At 40.6% G+C, this 17,668-nt stretch overlaps 1 protein-coding gene across 1 annotated transcript in view; it reads left to right on the top strand.

Annotated features, from left to right (window-relative positions):
* The window catches only part of SYNE1 (spectrin repeat containing nuclear envelope protein 1), a 459,183-nt gene that overhangs the window by 79,761 nt on the left and 361,754 nt on the right, over nt 1-17,668 (top strand). The window contains exons 4-10 of the mRNA XM_084827854.1: nt 1,845-1,940; nt 4,783-4,866; nt 7,029-7,121; nt 8,744-8,922; nt 10,843-11,039; nt 11,235-11,344; nt 15,415-15,465. Of these exons, the coding sequence (XP_084683980.1) occupies nt 1,845-1,940; nt 4,783-4,866; nt 7,029-7,121; nt 8,744-8,922; nt 10,843-11,039; nt 11,235-11,344; nt 15,415-15,465 (810 nt within the window). The remainder of the gene's footprint in view (nt 1-1,844; nt 1,941-4,782; nt 4,867-7,028; nt 7,122-8,743; nt 8,923-10,842; nt 11,040-11,234; nt 11,345-15,414; nt 15,466-17,668) is intronic.

The following is a 17,668-nucleotide window of genomic DNA, read 5'->3' as shown; positions in this document are numbered from 1 at the left end:
TTAGGGCACAGTCAATTTAATTTTGAACACTAGGCTGAGTTTATTGGCACATTATTCAGTTCATGGAATGTCACTTTCTTGAATCTTTTTTTTTTTTTATCCTGTTTCCGATTTGGGTTTCTGTCTACCCAGGTTTTGGTAGCTCTCCTCTTGGAGTTTGGAGTACATATAATAGCCATTCTTGGCCAGGCAGGCAGGCATCTGATCCTGACAGCTTGTTATCAGTGGAATAAAAATTTTAAAGTTCTGTTACCTTTTTTTTTTTTCGTCTGTCAGGGTTTGGGTGGCTCAGTCCTGTTTGTTCACTTTAGGGCAGTTTTGTGCCAGTGCACTCTCTTGCACACAGGCTGGTTTATTTGAGGTGGCTCAACTCTCTCAGTTTGGGGTACACATTATAGGCACTCTTGTGCAGCACCCTGTCCAGGCAGCATTTAATCACTGGAATAATATATTTTAAAACATCTATTTCCCATTTAGGATTTACTGACAAATTTGCTTGGTGGCTCAGCTCTGCACTCTCACTTTGGGACACACGTTAGGGTCATGCTGTTTTGGGGCACTTAGTCCAGGCAGCTATTGATCACTGCAGTAATATTTTTACAATGCTTATTTCTCACATGGATGGTTTCTTAATTAATTTAGTTTTCAACAAGAGTCTTTCTGCGCCGCTGCTGTAGCTGCACAATCCAAGGCCATTGCAGCTGTAGTGGATGATCATTCTGCCACAGACAAAGTTTGTAGGGGCAAAGTTCCAAAGTACCCTGAGGACCTAGGCAACATACAGACTGTATAACCATATCTCCCTAGCAGTTGGTACAAGGGGTGCCCCTGGTTGGAATACTTGGTTTCCAGTGAGAAGGTTTCCTGCTACCCTTGGAGGAAGAAAGGAAACTATCTTTCTCTGTCAGTGGTTTTAGTAACTGGAAGACTGCTCTAGAGAGCAAAAAAGGATTTCCCATGCATCCAAATCCCATGCTCATCCAAATCCCACATTATAGTGATGTGTGCATGGGAAGAACCAAAGCAGAGGCACTCCATAACAAGGGCAATGTGTTGGGATCTGTTTTATACAGGTCTACATTTACTGTGAAAGTCTTATACAAGTGCTGTGTAACAAGGGGAATGCATTGCATACCTTTACTCTAAATTAAATTTTCTTTGAGTTCATGATGCCTCTTGTGTGAAGCTTGAAAATAACACACTCTTCTGCAGTAGTGCTATCAAATACCCCGTTCTGAGGATTTTCTGCCACTCTGTTTAGGCTTCTAAATATCATGGAATGTAACTCTGACCACCAAAATATGTGCACACACACAAGGAAAATGCATAGGTGTGTTGTAGTGGTGCATGCTATGTGTGCATTTAAAAATTATGTTGTAGCAGCATGCACTAAGGGTAGTATCCAGTAGGGGTGCTGCGCATGCAGCCAGCCTTGCCAGCCCTGGTCTGCATGTGGCTGTGAAATAGCACTTCTGGGAGCAAGCCCCAACATGCACGAAAACGCTGGTTTCTGGAAGGGGTGCGACCTGGGGCCAGCAGGGCTGGGCGCACTTGGACTGGAACCTAGTGGGGCTGGCCGAGTGTGCACCACCTTTATTAGATACTATCCTGTGTGTGCACATTTAATTCCTTGGGCTCCAGCCAGAGTTTTCTGGATACACCCTTGTCTAGTCTGGTCTGCCTTTTCCATGCAGTACACCATATTTTATATATCAGCGCTTCCAAAATGTGACTGATAATGGGCAAGAGGAGGGATCAGGATATACATGATGAAACTATGGTAGGGAAACAATGTATAACCCAATTTTTACATCTCAAATTATTTCCGCTCTTTCCCCCTGCAGCGCAATCCCCCCATGGTAGTCAGTGATCTGTTTGACGACATCAAAGATGGCATAGTATTGATTGCCCTTTTGGAGGTTCTCTCAGGACAAAAATTGGCAAGTATTTTCTATGAAAAGTACATGATTTATTTTTCATTGTTAATTTGTATTATTAATAATGCCTCATGATGATATAGTCCCACTGAAGTCTCTTAAAGATTATCCAGATATTTTAGGATGTCACCATTTTTGAGACATGACACTGCTATTTTTCTCTGCTACACAATAAGTGTAGCAGTAAGTAATGACTTTTTAGCAAATAAGGTGGTATATAAATGATAATCATAATCATAATAAAATAAGTAATAGATACTATACTGGGCAATATCCAATGCTGCCTATGTGCCACCGAGATCCATTGCCAGCGTAACAAGAAGCTAATGCTTCCTAAAGTAACCAGAAACAACCTGAAATTTCATTTCTGAATTGAATAGGTCAACAGAATTCCTGTTCCAGAAATAAGCGTTCTGGCTTGTGTCAGGGGATGTTCTAGGAAGCACTAGTTTCCTGTTGTCCCTGGGGTGGGTCCTGCTGGTGGAACAGTGGAGGCACACAGGCAATATTGGATACTGTCCATCATGTTGATTGTGCTATGGCAAGGCATATTTGCCTTTGTGGAATGCTCCACCACCATGAAGATGAAGTCAACATCTAATATGTAATGAAAGCACCACAGATCCACTGTTCAAGTCCCAAGATTAAAAAAGTAAAATAAATGAAAATGAAAGGTTAAAGTGAAGTGGACAGTTTGACATTAGTTAGCATTGCAGAGCATCAGGTCTCTATTTGCATATGAGGAGGTGCTTTCTCCATTGCAGTGAATGGGGCAGATAGTTTAAGCAGGAGCTATATGTGCACGTTAGATTATGGCTCCTCTCTGAACTACTGCCCCCCTAACGCAGCTCCATGTAATGGAGAGTCTCCGCATTCTGATTATCATCTCAGCAGGATGTCCTGGCAGGATCAGAGTACTCAATGGGAGGTTTCAGAAAGTTCAGGTCCAATGGACAACAAGCAATATTTAAGTCATAGAAGACCATTACAAGGTCAGATTCCAGGCAAAGTTGCCGTAGGGCAAAGGAGTATAAATAGGGATGTTTAAGCAGAAATAGTTTCATTGAACAAACAGTGCCATTGCTCAGAGACTAGAAATCTATTCTAGCAATTTAAACAAACTGAGCTGCTGTGACCCAGAGCAAATTAGGACTGAGAGCAGGTATGGACCATGGATAATCAAAAGTGTGAGTGAGGGTCTGCAGTAGCAATTCACTAGGTCCTAAGCCCTTCCCCAGAGGAACCTAGGCTAGGCAGGCTCTCCGGGCCAAGTTGGGGTGCCTGGCAGGTCAGATACAGCCCACAGGGCAGAGGTTCTGCATCCCTGCACTAGGGTAAACTTATCCGAAATAAAGAGCCCTTGAGATATGCCATATGTGTATGGACAAATCAGAGAACATATCACTGACACGCCTATAGTAGAATGGTGCTGGAATGCAGGGAAGGAACCAAGCGTGTCTGAAACTGTGGTATGTGACACCTATGCTTGATTCCTCAGGCAGGTTATTAAACTTTGCTCCAACAGACTCAGGTTTGAGACCCATGACACCTGGCACCTACTAGGGTTGCATGAAACTTGTGAACAGATTTTCACATAAATTAAGCTGTATACTTTTTATCCGTTGACTATTACCCTATATTTATCTATAAAATATGATAAATTATTTTACCCCTAGATATAATTACCCTGAAAGCTATTTACGGATGGGATTTAGAATGTTCTGAGTGCAATTTGCTTCTAAGCAACTAATTACAGTGTATGATTCTCAGGCATCTTTTGATTAGACTTCTGCTCATGTTCTCTGCTGTTTTGATAAGAAAATACTCCCTCTTGTGGTAAAATCTTAAACAAAATGTTTTGGAATTACTTTCATCACAATGAACAGCAGAGGCAGATTATTTGGATTAAAATTGGTGTGCAGGCCTAAAAAATGAGAGACTTTAAAGACATCAAGACTGAATTTGTTCTAGAACCAGTTCTAGTTTTTCATCGTGTTCTGCAAAGGTTTCACCTGCAAAGGTTCTCTGCCAGGAACAGTTTTCAGAACAAACTAAAATAAAATGGATTTGTTCTAGGGATGGCTGTTGCGGGGCAATTTGGCCTTTTGGGGGCCCGGCAAATCCCCATGATTCCCCCGACTCGGCATGCATTTGCAAGCTGACCAGCGAGTCAGTTCCCAAAACTCTGCAACTTTGCTGGCTTTTTCAAAAATTTGCGAATTGCAATTTGCAGAAAATCATGGCTGTTAATATTTACAGAACTCACAGTTTGTGCAAACTTGCAGCCATAAATAGCACAATTTGTACAAAATTGCAGACGCAGATGGTCTAATTAGACCATTTATGCCTGCAATTTTGCACACATCACACTATTTACAGCTGATTTCATGCAAATCGCAATTTGTGCAAATAACCCCCCACCCGAAAATCTGCAAGCTGGCCCGAGTTATCATGCAACGAGTCAGGCCACCTTGCAGATGAGTGAGATGGAGTTCAGGGGGCCGAGCTGGCAAATATTTGCCAAGCTGTACCCCCTAAATGGATTCCTCCGACATCCCATAACTGGGGTCAGTGGCTGGCCACTTGGTTGTTCTGAGAATTAAGGTTTCTGCATAGCTTACAGAAACGCAGTTATGGTTGACTTGCATGCATTACTGGAAGAAGGCAACCAGTGCCAAGTCAGAAAAAAAATCCTAGGGGCTTTAGAAAGGGTATTTATTTCCAAACAAGGCCCATAGAATTCAGTGAGTTTGCTTTTTAGTAAGTGTGTTTAGGGCCTTAGTTTCAGACTATGCCGGTATTATAATTTGTACTTTCTTAATTGTTTTTGTGTACACTTTTAAAGCCTTGTGAACAGGGGCGAAAACTGAAGAGAATTCATGGAGTAGCCAACATTGGCACTGCCCTTAAATTCCTGGAAGGGCGGCGGGTAAGTTCAACAATGTGACACTCCAGCCGCTCATCTCTTGCACTCATATCCCTAAAGAAAACATCAGTGGCATTCTAGTGATACCCTTAATCCATTTTGGAGGGAGGAAGTAAGAGCGGAAAAGGAATAAGAACAACGAGTTAGAAGTTGCAAACAGAGTGCACTCAGATATACAACACACAACATGAAGCATATGAACACCATAACTATCACCATCATATATGAACAATTGTCATGTGGGTAAAAACACTCTGCTAACTCCCTCTTCCCCACAGTGCTTCATGTAGATTCAACATCACACTAGTGGATGTCTGCTAGCACAACAAGAGATTTTCCTTCTCTCCTCTGTCTGCAGCCCTCCTCACCATCCAAAAATCTCCTCACCATCCAAACATCTCCAGACAGTTTCTCAGCTCTTTGGAACAGATTTTGAGGTTGCATGGAAAGCTGTGGTGGGAGATGGAATTGTCCCTCCCAGTTTTGCTGGTGGAAATGCTTGCATCAGCAGAATGACACAAGTTAACCCAAGATATGATGCTCATGCGCACAATGTCATCATGAAGACCTTACATATGAAATAGCATGCTTGTTTGTATGGCTAGATACTTGTACCAATCTTTGTATATCAATATCTGTTTATCCATCTATACATAAAATTTTTAAATCAGGATTATGGTTAAATGTGCCTGTATTGGGACATGATGTGAAGCTGTTCCTTCCTGATTTGCTTACCCACTCACATGTAGGAAGGAGTGAAGGTGCTGTGTGCACCATCACACTGCTCTTTTACATTGTGGTTTATTAAGCCAGGATTCATGGCTTAATGTGACATCCAAATGTGGCCAATGAAGAATAAAAAAATAACCTGAGGTTCCTGGCATTTGAAGTAAGAGAAATAGAAATGCTATCAAAGGTTCTTACAGAAATGGAAGGAATAGAAGGAGTAAAAAATGCGAATCTTAGAAACTCAAAAATAAGAAATACAGAGATTGTAGAAAGTAGTGAGTTTACAGTTCAACTTTGACAGATTCTTTTGCTTTTTATAATGTAGGTTAGTTTTCCTCTCACTGTATACAGAAATATGTAGGGTTCTTTATGGTCTTTACATATGTCTGTAGGATTCACAACAATGTAAGTACTATATAATACACCCAAAGAACTTGTGTTATTGGGTGGACTTAGAAGACAATAAATAAATAAATGCCAAGAGTGAAAAATACCAATTAAAAAGACATACTTGGTAATATGTACATTTTTGTCTTGTCTCTTACTTTCTCATCTCTTTATCTTAATAATTATTTTAAATGTGTATTTTAAAATACACATTTTAAATATGAATTTTTTTGTTTTTCATGCTAGTCCGTGTACAGAGGATCACCGGTTGGTACAATGTATTTATCAAACATTCAATCATATAACATATTGCAATGAAATCAAATGGGATATCTTTTCCATTGGCTGTTAACCATATTGCTGAATACTTTATGTATGGAGCAAAACCGGTATTTTTAAAAGGAATTTAGGGAGAAGACAGACATAAATATAGGAAGTCATAGTGAGTTATTTAGGTGCACCCTCAGGCCATCTTCACAGAGGAACCTTACCAGCAAAATGAATGCTGGTTCGAGCTCTCAGTCTTGTTCCTCCCCGCCTACATGTTCTCTTCCTCACATTGCCCCCCTCCTTCCCTCCTCTGGGGAAAATAAACAAAGCTCCCTGTAGCAAGCAGGGAGTGTGTGCAGGGATGGGAAACTTCCAGTCTTAGGCACATGCCTGCAGGGAACTCCAGGAGAAGATGAAGGATACAGCAGCAAACAAGTGAGGAGGGGCGGGGATCTGTACGCTCACCTGTCTGTTTAAATGTAAAGGTGTATTTGTGCTGCATCCACAGCACAGTGAGCTCACTTTTCCCTTTGTTTGCTGTTTCTATGTACATGTGATTGAATTTAGGAAATTTTAATCTTAAATTCAAAAGTGCATGTATGTTTTTATACTTTTAATTATGTCACCTCATTTTTTGGAATAACTGTAGGCGTCATCTCTGTTTTGACAATATTAAGTCTCACAAACATATCCCAATGATCTTCATTCCCATATAGACCATCCCATTTTTGTGGTTTCTGTTGTGTGTGATAATAATGTGCCTTTCTCTCCTTAAACAGATTAAGCTTGTCAACATTAATTCAACTGATATTGCTGATGGTAGACCTTCTATTGTGCTTGGTTTGGTGTGGACTATAATTCTATATTTTCAGGTACAGTTTTTTTTCTGTTTTTTACTAAGCTAAGTAGACAATAGTCAAATCAATAATCAAATGGTTTGCCAAGGAATGTGCTGTGACAGAACTTGTAGTGTGCAATGAGAAGTAAATGATCTATTTGCAGGTTTGGGATGGGGTGAGACATTTAGATTAGAAAAACATCATGGGGGAAAACATTTAATCCCCTCTGTCCCAGCAGCATTGTTCCAACTCAGTTTGGAGCTCAACGCAGCTGCTTTTAGGTAAAAGTAGCAATGCTGGGAATCCGTTGTGTAGTTTGGCTCTTAGGCAGTGGTTTTAGATGCCATTATGTTAAATAGCGACTCTTCTCATTCATAATATTTTGTAAATAATGGAGTAGTTGTGCAATCTGTATACAGCTGCCAAAGCTCCCCTATCTTGAAGAGCTAAATCAGAGGAACCCATATTAATTGCTTTAAGGTTACTTCCCCTTTTTTCTGTTTATTGTCCAAATTACACATATTTTGAAAACACCTGATTCTAGATATTTCACATATTCTTGGTTGCTAAAAATAGGAAGCTAAAAGAACTGTTTTACAGCAGTTGGACATTTAAATGAGCATTCCTAATTTTCATGTGAATATATAACAATATGAATACAGTTCCTGCTAAAGGAACTGTTGATGAGAATTAGAAGGACTTGATGGATGATAAAACCTTTGAAAGCCAAGCAACCCAGCGTTCAGTCCTAAGGACAATTAATTGATGCATAGAAATCAGTTGGATTCACTTCCAAGTAGGTGGCCACAACTCAGCAGATCATATCGTCATATTTCCCTGTAGTTGGCTATGATATGAAAAGGGAAAGGTAGAACTACACTGTCCAAATTTCCCTTCCCTTAGGCAACACAGAGAGTGCCAAGTACTCCAAGGCATCGGACCGCCAGCCATATGAGTTTACACAGTAACTTTTTCAGGACTGATTAAACTTGCCTCCATTTGGTGATGCTAACATAGCCCAGACACGTTCAACCCATGTTGACTTGAATAATTCTGGGTTGAAGGAATTGAAAATTGATTGTGTGAAGTAGCCAAAATATGATGGCTACTATCTGTTATTTTGTATCAGATTTATGAAGCTGCTCTAGAGATAGGCCCAGTTCACAGTGCTGCCTGCTCTCATGAATACCTCAGGAACATTCACAGCTGCCCCCAAAGCAGTGGCACTCATATGAAAGTGCATTTGTATTAATTAGTACTACGTGTAGGGGATGTATGTGTGATACCTGCAATTTGCATGATACTGGTGACTCAAAAATGTGCCATCACAGTCATAGAAAAATAGCAGCTGTATACATAGTTCACTTGTGGAAATGCTGATTCACACAAGTGGCTCTTGTACATGGGCACAGCATGGCCAGCACACTCATGTGGAAGTATGAATCTGCCCTACTTTCTTTGAGGAATACCATCTTAGAATGCAGGGCTTAGGTATGAATTAGATTGATCTTGCCCACCAGTTTTTGGTGCACACTTTTTTCATGATAGCCACTGACCAGCTCCAGATAATCAACTCTGTTAATGAGCTCTTGAAGAAAATGGGCTATTGCTAAAATGATTTCCATTGCACTTAACCGACTTTATTCCATATACAGATTGAGGAACTTACAAGCAATCTCCCACAGCTGCAGTCACTCTCCAGCAGTACCTCATCTGTAGACAGTGTTGTCAGTTCTGAGGCTGCCAGTCCACCATCCAAGCGGAAAGTAGTAACCAAAGTCCAAGGGAATGCAAAGAAGGCTTTGCTAAAATGGGTGCAGTACACAGCAGCAAAGTAAGCAAGCGATGGATTAAATAATGCAGTAATAATTTATGCCAAGGAGATGAATAAAAATTGAGAAGGAAATTGGCTTCTACCAGAATGGCAGCAAGAGGCAATACACTGTCAGAACACTTTAAATTGTTTCACCATATTGAAATGATGAACAGTATTCTTCAGTTCATTGATCTTCTATTTTAGGACTCTATCTGACTAACTGAATTTTCCCTCACCTTGTCAATAGATTCTTAGAGTTTAGCCAGTGACATTCTCTTTGTAACTCTCACAGCGTTTTCCCCACAGCAGACATAATTTCAAGTTGGCAGCTTTCAAACATGTCTAAATAATAGTTCTATTGCTTTATTGAAGATTTTAGGGGGGAATGGTATGAAGCAATTACAAAAGATACAAAAACATACATAAAACCAAGTGACAAAAATATATTGGTGACATTAATCTGTCTGTTTACCATTTCAGCTTCCTTATTAGATCTTTACTGATGATCAGGCCCTTGGTTTTGACCTACAATTTTAGACACTGACTTTGTTTTGTCTTAAGTGAAGGCAGAAGGACATGGGATGCATAGGAAGTCAGAGAAAGATGACAAGGAAGGAAAACTAGAGGACAAGCAAAGAAGTGGAGCAGTATATACTAATAGCTTTTGCCATGCCACCTCTGGAGGATTCCTCTTTGGAGGATGACCTGGGACCCCGCATTGCAGAAGACATGCTTCTCTCTAGGGATCCTGGGCCCTTGAAGGAGATGGCCATCAACCCTCCCCCTCACGTTGGAGTTAGCTCCATCTTGGATGCAGAGGCAGGTGCCCAGTGGCTACCCAGCCCCAGGGAGCACAGGTGCCTAAAGGTTAAGGGCTCAGCCAGCTGCTAGATGCAGAAGCACCCACCTAGGGAATATGGACTCCTCATGGTTGAAGGTGTATACCATTCCTCAGGTGGTACTGATGGCCTGCAGCTGAGCAGTGGGTGGGGCTCTGTAGGCTCAGGTTTAAAAGCCTTCAGTTCTATGCACAGAGTGCAGGAAGATTGTCTGTGTGCTAGATGTGTATTTCCTTGATAATCTAGCTCTGCTTTGGTCAGCCTACTGATCTTTGTTACCAACCCTGACTAATTTTCTGGAATTCTGTCCCTGTACCACTGCTAGCAGGACATCTTTCAGATGTAATGTACACTTATAATGAATATATGAGACAAAAGGTCACAATTAACCAATTTGAATTAGCTTTGGAGAGCTGCTGGAACTAAATGACTTATAATACACCTGCCTGGAATGACAGCATACTCATGTACTATCTGTCACTTTATTCTCTAGAACAGGGGTGGCAAACCTGTTTCAGCCTGAGGGCTGTATTCAGTTCTGGAGAAGCTCACAGAGCCTGCATTCCAGTGGTGGGTGGGGCTGAAGGCAAAAGGGGTGGAGCCAAAAGCAAAAATATCAGCAAAGCTGTTACTGGCAGTAACTAAGCTTTAGGAGAGGCATTTCAACCTTTTGGAATGGGAAAAACTGTGCAAAAGCCAGGAAACCACTGAATGCTTGGTGGCCAGGGGAAAGGGGCATGGCTATCAAGGGAACCCCAGGCTGGCTTGATTTGGCCTGTGGGCCTGAGGCTCAGCTCTCCTCCTCTAGAAGTTACAATTCCAGAGGCAAAATAACAGGCCTACTATTTGAAGTCTCCAGTTGTGTATTCATTTACACATGAATGAGAGTTTACATGAATAAGAACTGAAGAAAAAATAGTATTTACATTAAAATGTATGTCCAGAAACAGCAAATATTGTGAATTTATTCAAAAGTAAGTTTTGTAACAGAGGGATGTGTAAAATGTAGTCTAACCCAGGTTGATGATAGAAGTGAAGACTAAAGTTTTAGTGTGAAGAGTCTGAGCAGGTTATTCCAAAGTTCTTTCTTGCTGTTAAGGCAAGCTGGAATTGAAGTCAAGGATTTTGGACGGAGCTGGAGGAGCGGTGTTGCCTTTCATTCCGTTATTCATGCTATCCGTCCGGAACTAGTGGACTTAGAGAGGGTGAAAGCAAGATCTAACAGGGAAAATCTGGAAGAGGCCTTTACAATTGCAGAGTCAGAATTGGGAATACCAAGACTCCTTGATCCTGAAGGTAGTGTAAATTCTAATTTAATAAATTTTGAATTATAAGTTTAGGCTTATATTAGCTCATGGATTTTAAAAATGTTAATTTTTTCCATTTAAAAATGTTTTTGATGTTTGTTTTTTTGCAGCAAGGGCAGTGTTTCTGACAACAATTTATGCTGTTCAGTTTTGGATTAACTTATTGTTTTCATCATTATTTCAGATGTGGATGTGGATAAGCCAGATGAAAAATCAGTTATGACCTATGTAGCACAGTTCCTGAAACACTACCCAGATCCTCATAATGCAGCAAATGATGCACAGGATACAGATGTATGTTCTCAATTAAATTGTACATAAACACTGATAGGCACACCACTAGGTGTATTATTCTTTCTATGATCTTTTAAAGAACAGTGAATAATAGTTGAGTTTATGGGCTATTTGCTGGACGAGAATGTGCAATTTAGAAAAATTTTGGATAAGAGCTTGCAATAGAAATATTTAATTTCTGTGATTTAATCTCAAGGGAGATCAGGAATGACATTCTAGCACTGCTGGTTGTGGCTTTGTGGAGCTGAGTGCAAAAATGTCTTCATTTTGTTTTCATCCATTCTGATTTCCCATGAACTTCTAAGCAGTATGCAGCCCAATCCTATGCAGAAGGATGTAAGGCAGCAGTAAGGCCAATCCAGTTCAATGGGATTTACTCCTAAGTAAGAGCATATACGATTGCAGCCTAAGGAAAACCCAAGTATAGATTTCATATTGTTGTGAAAATTGTCAATATGAGGAAGCAAAATCATCTATCCCTGCTAATCTACTTGAACTGGTGACTCTAGAAATCCTGTTTCTGCCATGTGTTTTTTTCCCTCTTGAACTGGCTCAACAGTAGCATTTTTATCAGCAAACAGTCTTTCATTTGGCTCTTAATCCCGATCACACCATCTTTTAGTTGGCAAGAGCTATAATGCCACTACTGTGACAATCTGTTCAACTTCTCACAAGTGGCAGAAGAAGAGAAGATTAATCTGGCACTTCCTAGCAATAATCCACGAGTTCTGCAGCTGAAAGATGTAGGCCATCTGTCCTCCCCAGTCTTGAACAGTGACCAGGACACATTCAATGTAATGGACAAAGCAAAGTGTTTTCTTTGCAGCTCCTACATGTATTTAAATATTTATGTCTCCTTGAGAAATATATGTATTGGGGAGGCTGGTGGATCCAATTTTGGTGGGACAGAGATTATTTATTTATTTATTTATTTATTGCATTTATACCCCGCCTTTTTTCCTCTTGCAAGGAACCCAAGGCGGCTTACATTATCCTCCTCCTCTCCATTTTATCCTCACAACAACAAGCCTGTGAGGTGGGTTGGGCTGAGAGTGTGTGACTGGCCCAAAGTCACCCAGTGAGCTTCCATGGCAAAGTGGGGACTAGAACCCGGATCTCCCAGCTCCTAGTCCAACACTCTTGCCACTACACCACACTGGCTCAGTATCCATTATGACTTTAAGTTACAACCAGCCAGAAGCCTAAATGAGGTATCCACGGTGCTGGACCCTATCCCCAAAATTGGTCCAGCACCTTGGATAACTCCTTTAGACTTCTGGCTGATTGTAACTAAAACCCAGAATGGAATCTGTGCCCCACTGAAATTGGATCCACCAGCCTCCCCTGATATGTATGTACGTCACAAGAGCAAAACAACATTATTATGTATGTCTTGATAGACAAAGGTCGCATCTACCAAATCTATTCATAACATAGTTTTTCTGTTTTGAGTATGTTTTTATATGTTTCCAGTAAGATCAGTTTGCTATAGGACCCCTTTTCAGAGGCAGTTAGGCACTGACTTCACTAAAGATAACATTTTGGAGCTGGTGCTAGTCTGAATCATAGAATAGTCATAGAATGGTAGGGTTGGAAGGGGCCTACAAGGCCATTGAGTCCAACCCCCACACAAGTAATTGTCTGGCACAATTACTATCTGAATCTTTATGGCCAAATGCACTGGAGACAGAACGGTGTCCATGTCCTTCCTTGCAGCTCTCTTTCCTGGTATTTAAACCCTAGCATTTGATTTTGCAGATATAGTGGCATTTCCCCTCTGTGGAAGAGGGATGTGATGACAGAGTTCAAGACCATAAAATTTAGGGTACATTCTGTCACCAAACATATGAATTGAAAATAGAAATGGCTTTTCAGACAAATATGTGTCTAGTACTTTAGTGATTATCAAGATTTTTTAACAGTGTGCCATGAGTCAGTCCAAAGTATGAAACAGTGCCATTTTAGTATGCAAATATGTAGTCCCCTTACGTCTTGAAACAATTTCCTTTTTAGGATCCATCTACTCTAACCTATTTCTCCATTATTGATACCAATGCTCAGTCAGTTTTTACTGACAATCCAGACTACACTTATTTGGATCACTGCATTTCCATTGTATTTCTGTCTTTTCCATATTGTCCTCCCATATTTCTTGAAGTGCTGATTTATGGAGATTTTATTAAAAAAAACACACTTCCATTGCAATTGCAGTGCAGTGCATTCAGCTGTGAGCTGAATGTAGCACTATTGTCTCATCTGACATAGAACAGTGACTTATGATGTGCTTAGTGGTTCTGTGTGACCCCATCTCCCTAGCAAAACTCACACTGTCCCTGCCACCACCATTATATATCTACATACACACACATGGACACACGTATGTGTTGGTGATATTGACAAGGATTTTCCTCATCTCTGCAGTGATTATGGAGAAGCCTGGCCATATACACTCAACATGTCAGTTTCACCAGGCTTCTCCCAGGAATATCCTTTCTCTTCCCTGCTCTTTTTTTAAAGGAAAATATGCTCCCCTCTCCTCAGATATGGGTGCATTTTCACTTGGCATCCTGCTTTGTAAACACCATCACCTTGTGGTCATTTCCTTCCTTCCTTCCTTCCTTCCTTCCTTCCTTCCTTCCTTCCAATGAAAGAAACAACTTGTGGCTTGGATGGTGAGCTAAACAGAGAGATAGCATGGTGCAGGCAGCTGATCTCTCCCTGGTAGTGTTGGGCAAAGTGTGTAGGCAAAGTGGAAAAGAAGGAAGGCTGCTGTGATTGTGGCCCCCATGGGTTTCTTGCCTTTTATGTAGCTTTATTAAAGATAAATGTCAGTGCAAGGAAAAAGAAAAAAAAATGGACCAAATAATCAAATGAAGCAAAAACAGGTGGATAACCCAGGGTATATGTATGTAGTTCCCAGAAATCAGACATGGATGTTAGTGGAGAAATGTCTTCTATGTTCAGTACAGCAGAGAAGAATTATATTATTATTTATTGCTATCCTGGCAAAAGGTTATTGTATGTGTGGTCAACCTCCTGTTACAAGGCCAGTGTTTAAAATTCACTGGACAGTCACACAAGATGGTGGGGGCGTAATAAACCTGTTTACCAGATCACTCTTCACATGAATCTTATTGTGAGGTGATTACAAAAATCACTTCAAGTGACGGTGATTCTTTGACTTGGTGTGTATCTGTTATACTGTTTTGTACCATCAATATTACTTTATATTATTTTAATTTCATGTTTTCATACTGTTTTGCATGAGTGCTATTTTCATGGGCTAGCAAGGTATTAGTTTCCATAGAGAAGATTGACTCATGCAGTTACAGTAGGAGGTGCAGTAAAATATGTTAAGAAATGATCACATGTTCTGGTAATTGGTTCAAGTAATTATGTGAAATCTCAAAGTGTGGTGGAGCTGGGTACTTAAACATTTCTACCTGTAGACTTGTTTGGCTGGATTGGCATTCACATGTGACAGGTAACATAAAATTTAAGAACACACAGGGCTGTCCCTTCTTCCTAAATCACATTGGAATGAGGAGATAGAAAACATAAAGTAACCTCCCACAAATCTAGTGTAAATCAGCAGATGTCTACTACTAGGGTGATTCAGTCTACCCAGGTCATGACTAGAGCGGAAGACACCACTTACCTCAAGATCCTATCCCTCCCTAGAACATTGTGTGCATCATGTCTCTCAAGGGATAACTCCACAGTTGAGAACTGTTGCAGTAACTGGTAGTATTTGGCCAATAAGAAGCCAATAAGACCCAAGTCTTCTCTCCTCCAAATTTCTAGATCTCTAGGTGAGTTCAATAGCAAAGAGGAATGAACGTGCATCTTTTAGCCATTTATTTTGCATTAAGGAGTACATATGCAAGTTGGGTGGGAAAGATGTTTTCAGGTGACAATCTTGGAAGGGACAAATAATAAGGTGGGAATAGGGGTGGGTCTCTTAATCTCAAGATTAATAAGCACCTTTGTACATACATTTCTCATGCACTTCTCTGTCTTTGCTGTTCTTTATTTCTTTATTTGCTATCCATTTCTCTTCATACGGCTAGGAGCCACTTCAAGCAATTTCATCTTTTGCTATTTCTAAACCTAAATACAAGGTAAGGGTTAAAAATATGGTTAATTAAAATGTACTAATTTGTTGGCATCACTACACGCAAACCATTTTATCTAGGGTTTTTCCCTCACTTCACATGTTATCTTCACTTTAGACACTGTCTTTCACTGATCTTCCTCGTATGTTTTAAACTTTAAAAGATGTTTATGTTATGTTGCACTGTGTTCTGATATTAGAGGGTTTTAAGTAGTGCTGTGCCAAAAAAATTCCCCCACATCTTTTTCAACCATTCTCATTCAATTTGATAGAAAAGAAATTGTTTTCGAAAAGCAATTCATCGGTGAAGAAAATGTTGGAGAAATCCTCATGGGTTGGGCTTCGGTTTATTGTGCTTGCTTACTTTATTTGGGAGGTGTGCACAAGTGTCCTGTTTTTCATTGTGCAATCATCTCTCCAGCAGCCTGTCACCTTCTTGTCTTCCCAGACTTCAGTTAAAGCCCAGGGCCCTCCGATAGGGCTTTTTCAAATCAGGAAATGCAGGCCGCCTGGGCAACTGCAGAGCAATGGAGAGATGTGTAATAGAAAGAAAAAACAGGCACAGCATCCTCAGCCACCTCAGAAAATGGCACCAAAATAATTTATAAAGCACCCTGCGGAAGAAGCAGAAAAACAGAAGCCTCTTTCATGGAGAAGGAAACTTTAGGGAAATTGGAGGACAATTTCACAGGCATAGCTCTATCTCCACTTATTCCCTGGGACTAGACACAACACTCCCTCCCTCACACATGCATTTTGTTGCATGAAAAATGAGAGACCAGCCTGCCAACACAGTTGATGCTGTTGCCACTTGCAGTGGCACCAAAAAATCCCCAAAAGCACTTATACAAAAATAAAGAAGCTGTGCTGCAAACCCCTGCCAGTGGTGAGCCCTACCTGTGAGAAGCTTATTGAAAATTTCCTCTTCTCCCTGGAGAAAGTTGGTGAAATTGTCCCCCCAATTTCTCAGCCCAGAAAGGGTGGAGAATTTCAAGAAGGCATTTGTGCACAACTCTAATTTTAAGCTTTGTTTTATGACTGCCCAGCACACATTGACTGTTAGGTGGTATAGAAAGGGAAATGGAATAGATATATGTAGTTAGAGGACTGTCAAACATTCACACATTGGTCAATTCTGGAAAAGTTTCATAACAAATATGTTTGATATAGCATTTAGCACAACACTGTTTAAAGGCAACCCTATGTAGAGTGCATTTCAGTAGTCCATAGGAGCTGTCAAAGCATGCATCCATCCAGCTGTTCTCAATTGTTCACTACCTGACAACCAGTCTTGGTCCAGCAAAATGGGAAGTCCTACATGAAGCCACTTTTGCTAAATATAAGATTCCTGACCAAAGAAGAGATACAGAGTCTCCATGCAGAAATCTTCTTCTGCCTCCCAGTTCCCTTGCTGGATTAAGTTTATTTTTATTAAATTGTATTTTATTCAGTTTACCTCCAACATTAATAGCCCACTTTTCAGCCAATTAACTTTCAAAGTGGCTCACAACATGATGAAACGATCGAATGATAATAAAATGGGCAGTATCCAACACGGCCCTTATGCCTCCACCAATTTTTTCGTGCCCTGCTGACTCCCTTTCACAAACAATGCCCACCACTTGCAGAATTGAGATTTTGCACTTCTGAGGGCAACTTGAAATGAGTGGAAATGGGGCAGGTCAGCAGAGCTCTCACAAGGGAGCTCCACCGACCTTTTCCAATCCAGAAACAAGCATTTCTGCTAGTTTCGGGGCTTTCTCTGGGAAGCGCTGAATCTCTGTTGCGTAAATGGTGGGTCCTGCTTGGGCAACAGAATCAGCAGGACCCACCGCTTGTGGATGGGAATTGGCAGGTGCGAAAGAACTGGTGAGAACTGGTTGAGAACTGGTGAGAACTGGTTGAGAACTGGTGAGAACTGGTGAGAACTGGTGAGAGCGCAAGTGCCCCATTGGAATAACAAAACCAGAAGAGCATAACCCATGGTAAAATAATTACGCCACAGGTTAAAACCAGCCAATTCAGCCATATATAAAACTATATAAAGTAGAACAATATAGATACAATTGGATGTACGTCTAATGTTGTCCGTATGTTAATGAATCCCCAAGTTCACATATAATTAAATATGTTCATAATGCTATTTTTGAAAAATATAAAATATATGTAAATATGAGATCTGATACCACAGAGCTATTGATCCTCCAATA

This window comes from Heloderma suspectum, chromosome 1 (assembly GCF_057233095.1).
Source record: "Heloderma suspectum isolate Gila_16-S chromosome 1, 16-S_ref, whole genome shotgun sequence".
Lineage (NCBI taxonomy): Eukaryota > Metazoa > Chordata > Lepidosauria > Squamata > Helodermatidae > Heloderma > Heloderma suspectum.
This window is presented reverse-complemented; position numbering and strand designations above follow the sequence as displayed.